The 20106-nt window shown below is 41.0% G+C and overlaps 1 protein-coding gene across 2 annotated transcripts; it reads left to right on the forward strand.

Annotated features, from left to right (window-relative positions):
• The first annotated feature begins 240 nt into the window (after positions 1-240).
• LOC124288074 (serine/threonine-protein phosphatase 6 regulatory ankyrin repeat subunit B-like) lies at positions 241-18470 on the forward strand. Of its 2 annotated transcripts, XM_046724642.1 has the most exons (7): positions 244-365; positions 9958-10098; positions 10251-10340; positions 10820-14065; positions 16106-16570; positions 16775-16876; positions 17080-18470. In XM_046724642.1, exons 2-7 carry the CDS (start codon positions 9969-9971, stop codon positions 17361-17363), a joined length of 4317 nt encoding a protein of 1438 aa, XP_046580598.1. In that variant the 5' UTR covers positions 244-365; positions 9958-9968; the 3' UTR covers positions 17364-18470. The 2 variants fall into 2 exon arrangements, with proteins under 2 accessions (XP_046580599.1, XP_046580598.1); XM_046724643.1 differs by lacking the exons at positions 16775-16876; positions 17080-18470 and having other exon boundaries at positions 241-365; positions 10820-13039; positions 16099-16227.
• Positions 18471-20106: the final 1636 nt, after the last annotated feature.

Raw genomic sequence — 20106 nt, forward strand, 5'->3', positions numbered from 1 at the left:
AATACACGACACAATGCCGGGTGACGCAATGACCTACATACGACTCGTGTGACCAGGAAGAAGAAAGTGAAAACAGGATCGTTGTTATACCACTAGGCGGCATCTACGCAGTGGTAGCAGCTACCTTAGTGTACCTGCTTCACACTGTATGCACCACCCTCGGTATACCTGCTTCACACTGTATGCACCACCCTCGGTATACCCGCTTCACGCTGTATGCACCGCCCTCGGGCTGGGGACAGACACAACATCTGATATACGAGAATCCGAACAGATCCATCTATATCACGTGTGATTATCAGTTGTGAGGACTCATCTGTGACGTAATCGGATGACACTGGCTGGAATCGTCAGTCGGACGTGAGGTACTGTATGTCTCCTTGGCAACTTTGATGGGAGTGCAATTTAAAGATAGGTCTAGGTCACCTAATTTTGAAGCTGGGTTTCAACCCTTCATTTAACTGTGTCTTTAATCCTCTTGATAAGGATTTGTACAACAAAGAGCCTTCTCTTGTTCCGCCTCTTGGTTTAAGAGTTAAACCATTCATTTCTGCTGCCGGTATTGAGCTGGTAAATATATCTCCTTCCCGTCTTCTTTCTTCTCCTCCTTGGCAGTTGGTTAGGCCACAAGTTGACCTAACATTAAGCACTTTTAAAAAATCAGAAACTAATGACTTACAATATATACAAGAATATAATCAATTAAGAAGTAAATATAATACATACAAATCCTTATTTACAGATGGGTCCAAGAATAGTGGCGCAGTGGCTTGTGCCACTGTCATTGGATCCAGAACAATATCTTGTCGACTACCAAATAACAGCTCTATTTTCACAGCAGAACCTAATGCTATATTAACAGCTCTTAGATATATTAATAAGCACCGTAAATATAAACAATACATAATCTTGTCCGATTCTCTTTCGTGCCTTCAAGCTATCTAAAAACTCTCTTGTAAACATCCACTTTTAATTGAGATTATTGAACTTTATAATGATCTAGCTACTGGCCAATGCGACATCGTCTTTTGTTGGTTCCCCAGCCGTGTTGGTATTTCTGGGAATACAGTGGCCGATCTTGCTGCTAAGGCAGCACTCAATAAATCTGTGACACCACTTCTTATTCCATACTCTGATTATAAAGCTGTTATCAGATCTTATATCCGTGATCTAATGCAAAAGAAGTGGGACACCCAAGTGGGTATAAATAAATTACATGCAATACAACCTTATCAGAGGGGTACACAAAGTCCGCAGTCTAGACTACCAAGTGTCCGACTTCCATTTTTGTGGAAGCCACGGTGGCTGAGCGGTCTAGGCGTCTGACTTTGCGTGCTGGCGGTTAGGTGCCTGACTCTGAGGGTGTAGGTTCGAATCCCGGATTATCAAAGCACCGCAACCATTGTTCTGACGGTCCCTTCCGTCATATTATGACCGTCACCGGACATAAGTCTGAATCTAGCCTGAAAACATATACTGGCTACACTGATGAGAAAGCCAAGAAGAAAATGTCAGCAACCATAGCTGAGAAAACGTGACGCTATCCCGCCAGCTGAAGACATCAAGAACTTTCTGAATGATGTTGACTTTGACAGACTTTTGCAAACAATTGATGTTCATGAAACTACTGACTCTGCACTTAGGCCTAATGTGCAGGTGCAGAGCAGCATGGTAAATAACTGCTTGACCCGAATGCCCGGACCTGTAATGCACGGCTACAATGTTACCATTAACTACACTTTCTACCAACATCAGTATAAGCAGCTTTGTTTTAACTGCTGCTGTGACGGATATTGTACCATGAATGTTTATGTAAGGGCGTCAAGCTATGACGTCATCCTATTGTTTACATGTCACAGTATTGTTGACATAACGTTATTGGTTTGTAGTGAAAATAAACTTACTTTGCTTTACTAAATGGACATGTTTTGGTATTTAGAAGATTTTTCCTAAAATTACTTAATAAAACAATTATGGACTGGTGAATTCCGTCAATACCTGCTATTATGGACCCGCGAAAGCAATATTGAACGAGGACGCTTATACTATAACTGTATAATGTGGCTATTGACCTCATCACCAGTCTATAACTGTATAACGTGGCTATTGACCTCATCACCAGTCTATAACTGTATAATGTTGCTATTGACCTCATCACCAGTCTATAACTGTATAATGTGGCTATTGACCTCATCACCAGTCTATAACTGTATAATGTGGCTATTGACCTCATCACCAGTCTATAACTGTATAATGTGGCTATTGACCTCATCACCAGTCTATAATTGTATAATGTGGCTATTGACCTCATCACCAGTCTATAACTGTATAATGTGGTTATTGACCTCATCACCAGTCTACAACTGTATAATGTGGCTATTGACCTCATCAGCAGTCTATAACTGTATAATGTGGATATCAACCTCATCACCAGTCTATAACTGTATAATGTGGCTATTGACCTCATCAGCAGTCTATAACTGTATAATGGGGCTATTGACCTCATTACCAGTCTACAACTGTATAATGTGGCTATTGACCTCATCACCAGTCTACAACTGTATAATGTGGCTATTGACCTCATCACCAGTCTATAACTGTATAACGTGGCTATTGACCACATCACCAGTCTATAACTGTATAATGTTGCTATTGACCTCATCACCAGTCTATAACTGTATAAAGTGGCTATTGACCTCATCACCAGTCTATAACTGTATAATGTGGCTATTGACCTCATCAGCCGTCTATAACTGTATAATGTGGCTATTGACCTCATCAGCAGTCTACAACTGTATAATGTTGCTATTGACCTCATCACCTGTCTATAACTGTATAATGTGGCTATTGACCTCATCACCAGTCTATAACTGTATAATGTTGCTATTGACCTCATCAGCAGTCTATAACTGTATAATGTGGCTATTGACCTCATCAGCAGTCTACAACTGTATAATGTGGCTATTGACCTCATCACCAGGCTCTAACTGTATAATGTGGCTATTGACCTCATCAGCAGTCTATAACTGTATAATGTGGCTATTGACCTCATCACCAGTCTATAACTGTATAATGTGGCTATTGACCTCATCAGCAGTCTATTACTGTATAATGTGGCTATTGACCTCATCAGCAGTCTATAACTGTATAATGTGGCTATTGACCTCATCATCAGTCTATAACTGTATAATGTGGCTATTGACCTCATCAGCAGTGTCGAGAAGCATCCCTATGCCAGGATTTCAATTTATCCGTGACTCGTCCGGTTTACTGAGGACTTTTTTTCCGGATTTCTTTTTGTACTGTAATATTATGGGTAATACACGAGACAAGAGAGCACGTGTTTTCCTGTTTTGCCTTGAAGTTGACAACCACTTGACTGAGAAGTGCCCTGATAGATTTTTCATGGTCCCGCGAGCCGGATGGTAACCCCAGTCTTACGTTGCCCTTGAATATGAACGGTGCCATTGTCGGTAAGAACGACAGTGATGAAACTCGTCAGCCAGCCGAGAGAGGTGCTCGGTTTTCGTCGCGCGACAGACGACTTCCGAGGTATCTTTCTGACTATGTTTTGGACAGATATTTAAACGAGTCACAATTACAGGAATCGTCAGTATTGATAACACGATCGCAAGCCTCAAATGCACCCAGTAGACATTCTCATGCATCTAAACACTCTCAGCGGTCACAACAGTTTGAGAAGTGCCCTGTTAGATTTTTCAACCAGTCTATAACTGTATAATGTGGCTATTGACCTCATCACCAGTCTACAACTGTATAATGTGGCTGTTGACCTCTTCACCAGTCTATAACTGTATAATGTGGCTATTGACCTCATCAGCAGTATCTAATTGTATAATGTGGCTATTGACCTCTTCACCAGTCTATAACTGTATAATGTGGCTATTGACCTCTTCACCAGTCTATAACTGTATAATGTGGCTATTGACCTTATCAGCAGTCTATAACTGTATAATGTGGCTATTGACCTCATCAGCAGTCTATAACTGTATAATGTGTCTATTGACCTCATCAGCAGTCTATAACTGTATAATGTGGCTATTGACCTCATCAGCAGTCTATAACTGTATAATGTGGCTATTGACCTCATCATCAGTCTATAACTATATAATGTGGCTATTTACCTCATCACCAGTGTCGAGAAGCATCCCTATGCCAGGATTTCAATTTATCCGTGACTCGTCCGGTTTACTGAGGACTTTTTGTTCCGGATTTCTTTTTGTACTGTAATATTATGGGTAATACACGAGACAAGAGAGCACGTGTTTTCCTGTTTTGCCTTGAAGTTGACAACCACTTGACGTGTTTTTCCGTTTCGCCCCTGATACAAACCACTCTGACTGAGAAGTGCCCTGATAGATTTTTCATGGTCCCGCGAGCCGGATGGTAACCCCAGTCTTACGTTGCCCTTGAATATGAACGGTGCCATTGTCGGTAAGAACGACAGTGATGAAACTCGTCAGCCAGCCGAGAGAGGTGCTCGGTTTTCGTCGTCGCGACAGACGACTTCGAGGTATCTTTCTGACTATGTTTTGGACAGATATTTAAACGAGTCACAATTACAGGAATCGTCAGTATTGATAACACGATCGCAAGCCTCAAATGCACCCAGTAGACATTCTCATGCATCTAAACACTCTCAGCGGTCACAACAGTTTGAGAAGTGCCCTGTTAGATTTTTCAACCAGTCTATAACTGTATAATGTGGCTATTGACCTCATCACCAGTTTATAACTGTATAATGTGGCTGTTGACCTCTTCACCAGTCTATAACTGTATAATGTGGCTATTGACCTCATCAGCAGTATCTAATTGTATAATGTGGCTATTGACCTCTTCACCAGTCTATAACTGTATAATCTGGCTATTGACCTCTTCACCAGTCTATAACTGTATAATGTGGCTATTGACCTTATCAGCAGTCTATAACTGTATAATGTGGCTATTGACCTCATCAGCAGTCTATAACTGTATAATGTGGCTATTGACCTCATCAGCAGTCTACAACTGTATAATGTGGCTATTGACCTAATCACAAGTCTATAACTGTGTAATGTGGCTATTGACCTCATCAGCAGTCTATAACTGTATAATGTGGCTATTGACCTCATCACCAGTCTATAACTGTATAATGTGTCTATTGACCTCATCAGCAGTCTATAACTGTATAATGTGGCTATTGACCTCATCAGCAGTCTATAACTGTATAATGTGGCTATTGACCTCATGATCAGTCTATAACTATATAATGTGGCTATTTACCTCATCACCAGTGTCGAGAAGCATCCCTATGCCAGGATTTCAATTTATCCGTGACTCGTCCGGTTTACTGAGGACTTTTTGTTCCGGATTTCTTTTTGTACTGTAATATTATGGGTAATACACGAGACAAGAGAGCACGTGTTTTCCTGTTTTGCCTTGAAGTTGACAACCACTTGACTGAGAAGTGCCCTGATAGATTTTTCATGGTCCCGCGAGCCGGATGGTAACCCCAGTCTTACGTTGCCCTTGAATATGAACGGTGCCATTGTCGGTAAGAACGACAGTGATGAAACTCGTCAGCCAGCCGAGAGGTGCTTGGTTTTCGTCGCGCGACAGACGACTTCGAGGTATCTTTCTGACTATGTTTTGGACAGATATTTAAACGAGTCACAATTACAGGAATCGTCAGTATTGATAACACGATCGCAAGCCTCAAATGCACCCAGTAGACATTCTCATGCATCTAAACACTCTCAGCGGTCACAACAGTTTGAGAAGTGCCCTGTTAGATTTTTCAACCAGTCTATAACTGTATAATGTGGCTATTGACCTCATCACCAGTCTATAACTGTATAATGTGGCTGTTGATCTCTTCACCAGTCTATAACTGTATAATGTGGCTATTGACGTCATCAGCAGTCTATAACTGTATAATGTGGCTATTGACCTCATCAGCAGTCTATAACTGTATAATCTGGCTATTGACCTCATTACCAATCTACAACTGTATAATGTGGCTATTGACCTCATCATCAGTCTATAACTGTATAATGTGGCTATTGACCTCATCAGCAGTCTATAACTGTATAATGTGGCTATTTACCTCATCAGCAGTCTATAACTGTATAATATCGCTATTGACCTCATCACCAGTCTACAACTGTATAATGTGGCTATTGACCTCATCAGCAGTCTATAACTGTATAATGTGGCTATTGACCTCATCACCAGTCTATAACTGTATAATGTGGCTGTTGACCTCATCACCAGTCTATAACTGTATAATGTGGCTATTGACCTCATCAGCAGTCTATAACTGTATAATGTGGCTATTGACCTCATCATCAGTCTACAACTGTATAATGTGGCTATTGACCTAATCACAAGTCTATAACTGTATAATGTGGCTATTGACCTCATCAGCAGTCTATAACTGTATAATGTGGCTATTGACCTCATCACCAGTCTATAACTGTATAATGTGGCTATTGACCTCATCATCAGTCTACAACTGTATAATGTGGCTATTGACCTAATCACAAGTCTATAACTGTATAATGTGGCTATTGACCTCATCAGCAGTCTATAACTGTATAATGTGGCTATTGACCTCATCATCAGTCTATAACTGTATAATGTGGCTATTGACCTCATCATCAGTCTATAACTGTATAATGTGGCTATTGACCTCATCACCAGTGTCGAGAAGCATCCCTATGCCAGGATTTCAATTTATCCGCGACTCGTCCGGTTTACTGGGGACTTTTTTTTCCGGATTTCTTTTTGTACTGTAATGTTATGGGTAATACTCGAGACAAGAGGGCACGTGTTTTCCTGTTTTGCCTTGAAGTTGACAACCACTTGACTGAGAAGTGCCCTGATAGATTTTTCATGGTCCCGCGAGTCGGATGGTAACCCCAGTCTTACGTTGCCCTTGAATATGAAGGGTGCCATTGCCGTTAAGAACGACAGTGATGAAACTCGTCAGCCAGCCGAGAGAGGTGCTCGGTTTTCGTCAAGCGACAGACGACCTCCGAGGTATCTTTCTGACTATGTTTTGGACAGATATTTAAACGAGTCACAATTACAGGAATCGTCAGTATTGATAACACGATCGCAAGCCTCAAATGCACCCAGTAGACATTCTCATGCATCTAAACACTCTCAGCGGTCACAACAGTTTGAGAAGTGCCCTGTTAGATTTTTCAACCAGTCTATAACTGTATAATGTGGCTATTGACCTCATCACCAGTCTACAACTGTATAATGTGGCTATTGACCTCATCAGCAGTCTATAACTGTATAATGTGGCTATTGACCTCATCAGCAGTCTATAACTGTATAATGTGGCTATTGACCTCATCAGCAGTCTATAACTGTATTATGTGGCTATTGACCTCATCATCAGTCTATAACTGTATAATGTGGCTATTGACCTCATCAGCAGTCTATAACTGTATAATGTGGCTATTGACCTCATCAGCAGTCTATAACTGTATAATGTGGCTATTGACCTCATTACCAGTCTACAACTGTATAATGTGGCTATTGACCTCATCAGCTGTCTATAACTGTATAATGTGGCTATTGACCTCATCAGCAGTCTATAACTGTATAATGTGGCTATTGACCTCATCAGCAGTCTGTCACTGTATAATGTGGCTATTGACGTCATCACCAGTCTATAACTGTAAAATGTGGCTATTGACCTCATCACCAGTTTATAACTGTATAATGTGGCTATTGACCTCATCACCAGTCTATAACTGCATAATGTGGCTATTGACCTCATCACCAGTCTATAACTGTATAATGTTGCTATTGACCTCATCACCAGTCTATAACTGTATAATGTGGCTATTGACCTCATCACCAATCTGTAACTGTATAATGTGGAGATTGACCTCATCACCAGTCTATGACTGTATAATGTGGCTATTGACCTCATGACCAGTCTATGACTGTATAATGTGGATATTGACCTCATCACCAGTCTATGACTGTATAATGTGGCTATTGACCTCGTCACCAGTCTATAACTGTATAATGTGGCGATTGACCTCATCACCAGTCTATAACTGTATAATGTGGCTATTGACCTCATCACCAGTCTATAACTGTATAATGTGGCTATTGACCTCGTCACCAGTCTATAACTGTATAATGTGGCTATTGATCTCATCAGCAGTCTATAACTGTATAATGTGGCTATTGACCTCATCAGCCGTCTATAACTGTATAATGTGGCGATTGACCTCATCAGCAGTCTATAACTGTATAATAAGGCTATTGACCTCATCACCAGTCTATAACTGTATAATGTGGCTATTGACCTCATCACCAGTCTATAACTGTATAATGTGGCTATTGACCTCATCATCAGTCTATAACTGTATAATGTGGCTATTGACCTCATCAGCAGTCTATAACTGTATAATGTGGCTATTGACCTCATCACCAGTCTATAACTGTATAATGTGGCTATTGACCTCATCACCAGTCTATAACTGTATAATGTGGCTATTGACCTCATCACCAGTCTATAACTGTATAATGTGGCTATTGACCTCATCACCAGTCTATAACTGTATAATGTGGCTATTGACCTCATCACCAGTCTATAACTGTATAATAAGGCTATTGACCTCATCACCAATCTATAACTGTATAATAAGGCTATTGACCTCATCAGCAGTTTATAACTGTATAATGTGGCTATACAACTGTTCCCGACACACAGAACGAATTCAGCCAGCGCGATGGCTTTGATGGATGTGTCCCATTCGTCCCCTTCCGTAACCTACAAGATGACTCGTCCCCCTCTCAGTGCTTGTTATATGTGAAAATACGACAAAAGGTGCTTTGATAAAGATAATCCCGAGTACTTAAATCGTTTATGGAATCATGTGATTGTTAAACACATTCTAAAGCTTATATATCATCATACTGAAACTACGAAGAACCTTTGTAACAGAATTGTTTTGTGTAGCTTTTAGTAAGGATAATGCCATAGACGGTGAGAGATTCAAACGCACGCACATGGGTTTTGAGCGTTTTTCTGACGTAACAAATGTTATATTTGGGATTACACTTTCTTAGTGAGGTACATATTCTTGCCGTTTTGCTGGGTTAAGTCCCATCCGGGATTCGAACCGACACCCTCAGAGTCAGGGACCTAATCGCCAGTTACAGAAGTAACACGTTTAAAAGATTTGAATTCGGAGGACTTGGTGTGATAGATGTAGGTGAATATTTTCTGGAATTAAACCTGTCTTACCTGAAACACAGTTATGCAATGTTAAAAACTTAAAACCTCTGCAATGAGATTTTCTATAGAAAAGATCTATTCAGATTAGGTGCAAATGTACGTAAGTATAGTCACTGCAATAAGCCTTTCTGGCAGGGTACCTGTGAGGTTTGGGGCTACATATATGAAACCGAAAAATAGTTAAACTCAAAATATCATCCACACGTTCAAAAAACAGTCAGGCTCAAAAACCAGTTAACAAAAACGACTGGCAACGACAAGAAAAACTTTCTGAATATCTTTCTGTCTTTGGTATGAACTTATCTACCACAGCTATCATATCAGTATAACCATGACAGTATATAAGCTGAGAACAGGTTTCACTATATACAGGTATACTGTGTGTTCCTTTGTCGGGACCATGAACCTGTTCTCTTGCTGGAATCAAAACAATGACAAAAAATAGACTGTATGTTGCACAACAGGGTTCATTTAGCTCTTGACTGATTACGAAGGTCGGGACTAATAGACTGGAAGTGCATATGACTTTCAAATTTCAGTTGCAATTTTTTTGTTTCATCTGTTAGACCGCACTGCATAAACTGCTGGAGAAATTCTTTCAAAATGGAAAGATCAGACCCATGTGGAATGTACTGTAGCTTGAGCAAGTCCTCAGTTATAGTGTAGTAAGTGTAGTTTACTTTCAGAACGGTGAGCAATGGAAGGAACTCCCGACTCACGTGACCAGCACATGACCAGATGGCTTACTGAGGAAGCAGCTGAAGTACTGAGGAGGAATGAAGAAGGGAGACAACCCACTTCTTTCTCAGCCATACAGCAGAACTACAGTGAGCATTTCATTCATTCAAGTCATGCATGCAGTTAGATAAGCAGGAGTATTACCAAATGAAATAATTGGTTTAAATTTATGTTTATGGTTCCCTTACTGGATGGGTATGACGTGAATATTGAGACCAGAGGTTATCTTGTTCTGTTGCAGGTGGCCCAGTGTCTCAGGTGGACTTGACCAATGCTTCCAATGTCTCCGTCTCTGTTGGGGAGCAAGGAACTAAAGGATGTCTGTCCCAAGGTGAGATGATGCACAAACATACTGATAATTTGGTAAAGACGACAATGGCGACAATCGCATCTCGATCTTGAGTGCTGTTTTTGATCCCTCATGTAGCTGCTCAAACGTGTTATCCTGAAAATGAAAATGAGGGCATGGTAATAAGGACCAAGGGTTGACTTATAGATTTCCAGGGGCTTCACAATCCATAATACTCTTCCCAAATTAACTGGGGATTGGTTCTCAGGTTTTATCTCAGAAAATATTGCTCAGACATGATAGATGTTCCGAACAATGAACAGTTGTTCTAAAATATTGACAGTATTTTCATTATGTAGCAGTTAAGATAAATGCGTGTAAGTCCATACTTTCATCCTCTGTGGTGAGCTTAAAGATGGAAATTGTTACGTTTACGTGTATGCTTGTATGAATTGACAGCATCAGATCCAAACACCGCCCGCATGAACTGTTACCCAATTGTAGTTTCCTTTTCCCCACAGAACGTTTCCGTCAAAAGATGGAACACCTAAAGAAGTATTTTGTGAACATCCATGCCCTCCAGACAGCCAGACAACTCCTTGAGAAACATAGTCATGTCAGCATCTGTGGAGCCCCGGGGGATGGGAAGACCAGCATTGCTCTGATGATCTGTGAGGCATATCAGCAACAGGGATATGAAACAGTCTTTGTGGAAAACATTGAACACTTTGATGTTGATACAATTTCTAAGAGACAATCACACATGTTGGTTGTGTTTGATGATATATTTGGCTGTGTTACTTTCATTTCAAATCTGGAAAAACTGCATAAATTGTTTAGTGCTTTGGTTGATGATCGTGCTAAAACAGCTGCAGATATAGAGGTTTCAAAGAAGAAGAAGAAGAAGAAGGATGAACAATCAAAACACGAAGACAAATCTAATGAAGAAATCCCTGTCTACAGACTCAAGCTTGTGTTCACATCCAGGACATACAACTGGAAGGAAGGATGTTCCAGACTACATCAGTACAAGGTGGATCTGCTTACAACAGAAGCTGTTCTTGATATGGCTAAAGACTGTCTCACGATGGAAGACAAGAAACGTATGTTATGGTCCTACAAGTCCAAACACCCTGCATGCGATATCTCTGAAAAAGATATTTGTATCATCGCAGAGTCAAAACACAGCATATTTGGATTTCCTCTGATCAGCAGACTGTTTTTCACCAATGCTGTCTTCCAGATGCACAAACTGCAATTCTTCAACCATCCACTGACCTACCTGAGAGGCGACCTTGACACCATTGTCCGGGAGGAAAGCAATAGATCGGCAGCAATCATCATCCTCATCCTGTCTGATGGGAAACTTAATCTTGTTTCTTTGCAGTCACGGAAAGCTGGACATGAAATGTTTGACGCTGTCAAGGAAGTAGTTCCTTGTTGTACAAGGACAGGCATTGCCAATGAGATCAGCAACTTTACTGGGATCTACTGTACAGTGGAGGATCACGTGGCATCTTTCTCCCACCCCTCCATATACGATGCTGCAGCCTGTGCTGTAGGACATCTCGATATCGTGTTGCTGCTGGAACACTGCTCGCTGAAGTTCTTGTATGAAAGAGTGAGACTGGATAAGAGTTCTGAGTCGTCAAGTATGGACGATGTCACAAACATGATCACCATCACTCCCCAACTACACCCAACAGTAGTGAACAGATTGGTGGAAGGTATCCGACAAGGATGCTTCATTTGGACAGTAAAACACCCAGTTCTCCGTGATGAAAGGATTGCCTCTCTACTTTGGACAGAGATTAATGATAACATACTTGAGACTGTCCTGCGAAGGGATGTGGACACTGCTGAAGGCTTTTTGTGTTTGACTTCCCTATCTAACAGTTACTTTCTATTTTCCAAGTCTTTAGAAGTTGCTGTACGTCTGGGTGACAGAGCACCTGATCTGTATGCATGTGTTGTAGCCTGTGTTACCCATGACAAACTGGAACATCTGGAACATCTCGTTACAGTGATGTGTAACCATGGAGGATTTAATGTTGAATATGCCATCGATGGGACAACCCTCATGATCATGGCTGCAAAGTCCCGAAATCCTAAAGTGTTCAGCTTTCTCATCCAGAAAGGTGCTGATATTTCAGTGAGGGACTGGAAAGGAAACACCTGTTTGCATTATGCCTGTGAATCAGGAAGCATAGCATTGGCAGCCAAGGTGGTGGAAACATGCCCTGTCTTGATTAATTTGATGAATTATCAGAATTTCACGCCTGCAATGATTTGTGCTAAAACAGGTTACCTTGATATTCTGAAGTTCCTCAAAGAAAAAGGAGCCGATTTAACATGTACATACGGGAAAGACTGTTTACATTTGTCAAGTGAAAAGGGCAATCTGTCAACAGTGAACTTCTTAATTTCATTGAAAATATATGATGTAAGCAAGAGGGAAAGTACATTAATGCAAACCCCAGTTATGTTTGCCGTGGCCGGAGGGCACTATGATGTTTATCATCTCCTTGTATCTGAGGGCGCAGATCTGACCCTTACTAATAGATACGATGAAGACTGCCTGATGTTGGCATGTGAAGGAGGTAACGTATCTATTGTGAAACACATCCTATCCATGAAAACATGGGACATCAACAGTTGGGGAAGATACTACAGCACAACACCACTTACGACGGCATTAAAAGGGGGACACTATGATGTTTATAATCTCCTTGTATCTAAGGGCGCAGATCTGACCCGTACTGATATAGACAACACTGACTGCCTTATGTTCGCATGTGCAGGTGGAAACATATCTATTGTGAAACACATCCTATCCATGAAAACATGTGACATCAACAGACGGAGAAGATACTCAAACCTAACACCAATAATGATGGCATTACAAAATGGACACTCTGATGTTTATCATCTTCTTGTATCTGAGGGCGCAGATCTGACCCTTACTTATGAAGACAACACTGACTGCCTTATGTTGGCATGTGCAGGTGGTAACATATCTATTGTGAAACACATCCTATCCATCAAAACATGGGACATCAACAGACGGGGAGGAAAGTCAAACCAAACACCAATACTGATGGCATTAGAAGGTGGACACTATGATGTTTATCATCTTCTTGTATCTGAGGGCGCAGATCTGACCCTTACTGATGAAGACAACACTGACTGCCTTATGTTGGCATGTGCAGGTGGTAACATATCTATTGTGAAACACATCCTATCCATGAAAACATGTGACATCAACAGACGGGGAGGATACTCAAACCAAACACCAATAATGATGGCATTAGAAGGTGGACACTCTGATGTTTATCATCTTCTTGTATCTGAGGGCGCTCATCTGACACTTACTGATGAAGACAACACTGACTGTCTGGTGTTGGCATGTGCAGGTGGTAACATATCTCTTGTGAAACACATCCTATCAATGAAAACATGTGACATCAACAGACGGGGAGGAGACTCAAACCAAACACCAATAATGATGGCATTAGAAGGTGAACAGTATGATGTATATCATCTCCTTGTATCTGAGGGCGCAGATCTGACCCTTACTGATAAAGACAACACTGACTGCCTGATGTTGGCGTGTGAAGGAGGTATCATACCTATTGTGAAACACATTCTGTCCATCAAAACATGGGACATCAACAGACGGGGAGGGAAGTCAAACCAAACACCAATAATGGTGGCATTAAGAAGTGGACACTATGATGTTTATCATCTCCTTGTATCTGAGGGCGCAGATCTGACCCTTACTGATGAATACAACACTGACTGTCTGATGTTGGCATGCCAAGGAGGTAACATTTCTATTGTGAAACACATCTTATCCATGAAAACATGTGACATCAACAACCGGGGAGGATACTTTAACCAAACACCAGTAATGATGGCATTAAGAAGTGGACACTATGATGTTTATCATCTCCTTGTATCTGAGGGCGCAGATCTGACCCTTACTGATGAAGACAACACTGACTGTCTGATGTTCGCATGTGCAAGAGGAAACATATCTATTGTGAAACACATTCTATCAAGGAAAACATGTGACATCAACAGGCGGGGAGGGAGGTCAAACCAAACACCAATAATGATGGCATTGGAAAGAGGACACTATGATGTTTATCATCTCCTTCTATCTGAGGGCGCAGATGTGACCCTTACTGATGAAGACAACTCTGACTGCCTGATGTTTGCATGTGAAGGAGGTATCATACCTATTGTGAAACACATTCTATCAATGAAAACATGTGACATCAACAGACGTGGAGGATACTCAAACCAAACACCAATAATGATGGCATTGAGAAGAGGACACTATGATGTTTATCATCTTCTTGTATCTGAGGGCGCTGATCTAACCCTTACTGATGAAGACAACTCTGACTGTCTGATGTTGGCATGTGCAGGTGGTAACATATCTCTTGTGAAACACATCCTATCCATGAAAACATGTGACATCAACAGACGGGGAGGAGACTCAAACCAAACACCAATAATGAGGGCATTAGAAGGTGGACACTCTGATGTTTATCATCTTCTTGTATCTGAGGGCGCTCATCTGACCCTTACTGATGAAGACAACACTGACTGCCTTATGTTGGCATGTGCAGGTGGTAACATATCTATTGTGAAACACATCCTATCAATGAAAACATGTGACATCAACAGACGGGGAGGAGACTCAAACCAAACACCAATAATGATGGCATTAGAAGGTGAACACTATGATGTATATCATCTCCTTGTATCTGAGGGCGCAGATCTGACCCTTACTGATGAAGACAACACTGACTGCCTGATGTTTGCATGTGAAGGAGGTATCATACCTATTGTGAAACACATTCTATCAATGAAAACATGTGACATCAACAGACGGGGAGGAAAGTCAAACCGAACACCAATAATGATGGCATTAGAAGGTGGACACTATCATGTTTGTCATCTCCTTGTATCTGAGGGCGCAGATCTGACCCTTACTGATGAAGACAACACTGACTGTCTGATGTTGGCATGCCAAGGAGGTAACATTTCTATTGTGAAACACATCTTATCCATGAAAACATGTGACATCAACAGACGGGAACGATACTCAAACAAAACACCAGTAATGACGGCATTAAGAAGTGGACACTATCATGTTTGTCATCTCCTTGTATCTGAGGGCGCAGATCTGACCCTTACTGATAAGGACAACACTGACTGTCTGATGTTCGCATGTGCAGGAGCTAACATATCTATTGTGAAACACATCCTATCAATGAAAACATGTGACATCAACAGACGGGGAGGGAGGTCAAACCAAACACCAATAATGATGGCATTAGAAAGAGGACACTATGATGTTTATCATCTCCTTCTATCTGAGGGCGCAGATCTGACCCTTACTGATGAAGACAACACTGACTGCCTGATGTTGGCATGTGCAGGAGGTAACATATCTATTGTGAAACACATCCTATCAATGAAAACATGTGACATGAACAGACGGGGAGGAAGGTCAAATCAAACACCAATAATGATGGCATTAGAAAGAAGACACCATGATGTTTGTCATCTCCTTGTATCTGAGGGCGCAGATCTGACCCTTACTGATGAAGACAACGATGACTGTCTGATGTTGGCATGTAAAGGAGGTAACCCATCTCTTGTGAAACACATCCTATCCATCAAAACATGGGACATCAACAGACGTGGAGGATACTCAAACCAAACACCAATAATGATGGCAGTAACATGTGGACACTATTTCGTTTATCTTCTCCTTCTATCTGAGGGCGCAGATCTGACACTTACTGATAAAGACAACAATGACTGTCTGATGTTGGCATGTAAAGGAGGTAACCCATCTCTTGTGAAACACATCCTATCCATCAAAACATGGGACATCAACAGACGTGGAGGATACTCAAACCAAACACCAATAATGATGGCAGTAACATGTGGACACTATTTTGTTTATCTTCTCCTTCTATCTGAGGGCGCAGATCTGACACTTACTGATAAAGACAACAATGACTGTCTGATGTTGGCATGTAAAGGAGGTAACCCATCTCTTGTGAAACACATCCTATCCATCAAAACATGGGACATCAACAGACGTGGAGGATACTCAAACCAAACACCAATAATGATGGCAGTAACATGTGGACACTATTTTGTTTATCATCTCCTTGTATCTGAAGGCGCAGATCTGACAGTTACTGATGCACACAACAATGACTGCCTTATGTTGGCATGTGAAAGAGGTAGGATATCTACTGTGAAACACATCCTATCAAGGAAAACATGTGACATAAACAGACGGGGAGGAGATTCAAACCTAACACCAATAATGATGGCATTAAAAAGTAGACACTCTGATGTTTGTCATCTTCTTGTATCTGAAGGCGCAGATCTGACTCTTACTGATGAAGACAACACTGACTGCCTGATGTTGGCATGTAAAGGAGGTGACATATCTATTGTGAAACACATCTTATCCATGAAAACATGTGACATCAACAGACGGGGAGGATACTTTAACCAAACACCAATAATGATGGTGTTAGAAGGTGGACACTATGATGTTCATCATCTCCTTTTATCTAAGGGCGCAGATATGACGCTTACTAATTAAAACAAAGGACTGCCTTATGTTGACATGTGAAGGAGGTAACATATCTATTGTGAAACACATCCCATCCATCAAAACATGTTACATCAAAATGACAGGGAAGATACTTTTACCAAACACCAATAATGATGGTGTTAGAAGGTGGACACTATGATGTTTATCATCCCCTTGTATCTGAGGGCGCAGATCTGACCCTTACTGATGAAGACAACACTGACTGTCTGATGTTGGCATGCCAAGGAGGTGACATATCTGTTGTGAAACACATCCTATCAATGAAAACATGTGACATCAACAGACGGAGAAGATACTCAAACCAAATGCCAATAATGATGGCAGTAGAAAGTGGACACTATTATGTCTATCATCTCCTTCTATCTGAGGGCGCAGATCTGACCCTTACTGATGAAGACAACACTGACTGACTGATGTTGGCATGTGAAACAGGTGACATATCTTTTGTGAAACACATCTTATCCATGAAAACATGTGACATCAACCGACTTGGAGGATACTCAAACCAAACACCAATAATGATGGCATTGAAACGTGGACACTATGATGTTTATGATCACCTTATATCTGAGGGCGCAGATCTGACAACTAATAGATGACACTAACACAATTTGCGATGTCGTTACATGTGAAACACTGTAAGTTTGTGATCTTGTCTTAGGTGTGCAGATATGACCTTTACTGATGAACCCAACAGAAACTGTCTGCCATGCATGGGAGGAAACATACCTGGAAGCTGAATATCTGTATATAACACTGTGTCATGGTGTACGTGACATTGTAGTATACTATCGTGTTATACTATGGCATTGTTTAGCTGTGGTGTAAATGTCATATATATATAGTTGTGTATTGCTGCATGTACCAGCGTATAGGGTTGTAGAGGTGTATATAGCATGGTACTATTTTCAAGTATTGTAACCTTAGTGGATTCTGGTATGAATGTATGCATGACATATTGCATACACTGTATGACATGATGTTTTACACTGTGTACGCTACCCGACTGATGTAACCGGGCACTGGATAAGTGGGAACCACAGCACTGTGTAAACAGCATTGTACAGTGCTGAAGGGTTATCTATTGTAGGCATTTTAAAGGAATGAATTCTTTAGCTTTATATATGATGCAGTGTGTTAGGTTTTGGCAAAAATTCTCCTTGTCTTTGTTTTCCTGTTCAGTTTGGTTTACCTAGTTACACAAATTTTCGAACCAGCGGGCTTTGTTTTAGAATTTTGGTTCTTGTGGATTTTTCTGGTTTTCGTTATTTATATTGCCTACTGTTACAAGGACAGGAAAATGGTCGCTTCCCAACGGACTGAAATGCTTTTGAGACAGGGTACATTGAGCGAGCTCCGGGTGCAGATAATATAATCGCTAACAGACATAGTTCAGTGCTGACTGTCATACCTAGTTGGTTCAATCTTAAAAATATACGTCAATCACAAAACTCACTTGAAAAGCTTTTAATTTTTACTGCATGATATATACTTGCTAATAAAAGTACAGAAATTCCTAACAGACTTAATGTATTTTATTTGTTGGTTTATGATTATTAATCGTGTTGTGTTCACACTGCATTATGGGGTTTACTGCTTACATATGCCGGATTTACACGAAGTAGGATTAAGTCATGCCACCCAACTAATACAAACATCTTGAGAATGTTGAGACTGTTGAAAGTCTTGAAAAGCGTTAAAAACGGATTAACCATACCCATTCACTTTTGTAGTGGAACTAACTTTAAACAGCGGTTATTGGCGTGGAATATTCTGTTGTAGAACCAGTACGTTCTCTCCTGGGATCGGTCCATACACACTATACTACTGCCACAAGCGGGCATTTACCACAAGTGGGCCTCTGCTCCAGTAAATGTTGGTTACTGCCACAAGGGGGCTCTGCTACAGAAACTATAGGTTACTGCCACAAGAGGGCCTCTGCTACAGAAACTATTGGTTACTGCCACAATTGGGTCTCTGTTACAGAAGAATTGATGATTGGCGCAATAGAACATAAATGACTTGTTCCAGATTAGATTTTTAACGCCACTTTGAAGGCGTAGTGCGGTGTTAAACAACAAACAGTGAGGACTTATAGTGTAGCTTCATCAAATTAGATCCTCACGACGACCGTATCTGAACCACTGGAAATTACCTATGTATGTTAATGATTTACGAATAATATTATCATTCTCCATGTCAGTTGTTGGTAACACAGCATACAGCGATATTTTATCAGTGTTCCCAACAGGTGCACGAACACAGTCACGCTCCTTTCTCCTCCACGAAGTGGGGGCGGTGAGGTAGTCTAGTGGTTAAAGTGTTCGTTCGTCACGCCGAAGACCCATGTTCGATTCCCCACATGGGTACGATGACTGCATCGTCTGCGTCTGCAATATTGCTAAAAGTTGTGTAAAACCTCAATCACCCATTCCACAAAGTGATGGAATCATGAAAGGAATATACTGTTGCGGATCGATGTCAGGTTTTAAATGGTTTTGCAATGACAACTCGACAATGTCCCTTCTGGGATTCCATACCATTTGGATATTTCTGACCTGCCCTTGAAAGTATGAAAGTATTCGACAATATGGACAGCCACATATATAAGTGGCATATAATCATAGGTCAATATGAGTGCATTGAAATTGAGTTTATTGGGTTTTATCACTTTCATCAGTTTTCCAGTTACTGCTGGAGAAAATTCTGCACCAACAGTTTACTTATGTGATTGCAGTAAAACGTGCGAGCCGCGGCTGATCCTGGCGAGCTAAGGGAGATAATGTAGTTGCACATTGCACCCTATATTTACCCTAGTGCAAAACAGTCTACGACGGATAAGACAAGACCCAGATGACCTACAAGAGTTACCCAATCATCGTGTTCTGACATATTGGAAGCATTATTTGTTGAACGACTTGTTAATATCATCTAAACTCCCCCTTTAGCATTCCTTGAGTGTTATACATTGTCACGTTAATCCTGGTTAACTCAGGCTATGTTTCTGCTTGATATCTACTTGATTCACGTCCCGAGTGCTGAGATTGATGCTGACGATGTCAAGCAGTTATGTCGGACCCAGAATGGATCATGTACATTGCTACTACAACATATATACGAGACAATATCCATTCAGTATTTGGTGTATTTTAT

This window comes from Haliotis rubra, unplaced genomic scaffold (assembly GCF_003918875.1).
Source record: "Haliotis rubra isolate DU_JTF1 unplaced genomic scaffold, ASM391887v1 Scf411, whole genome shotgun sequence".
Lineage (NCBI taxonomy): Eukaryota > Metazoa > Mollusca > Gastropoda > Lepetellida > Haliotidae > Haliotis > Haliotis rubra.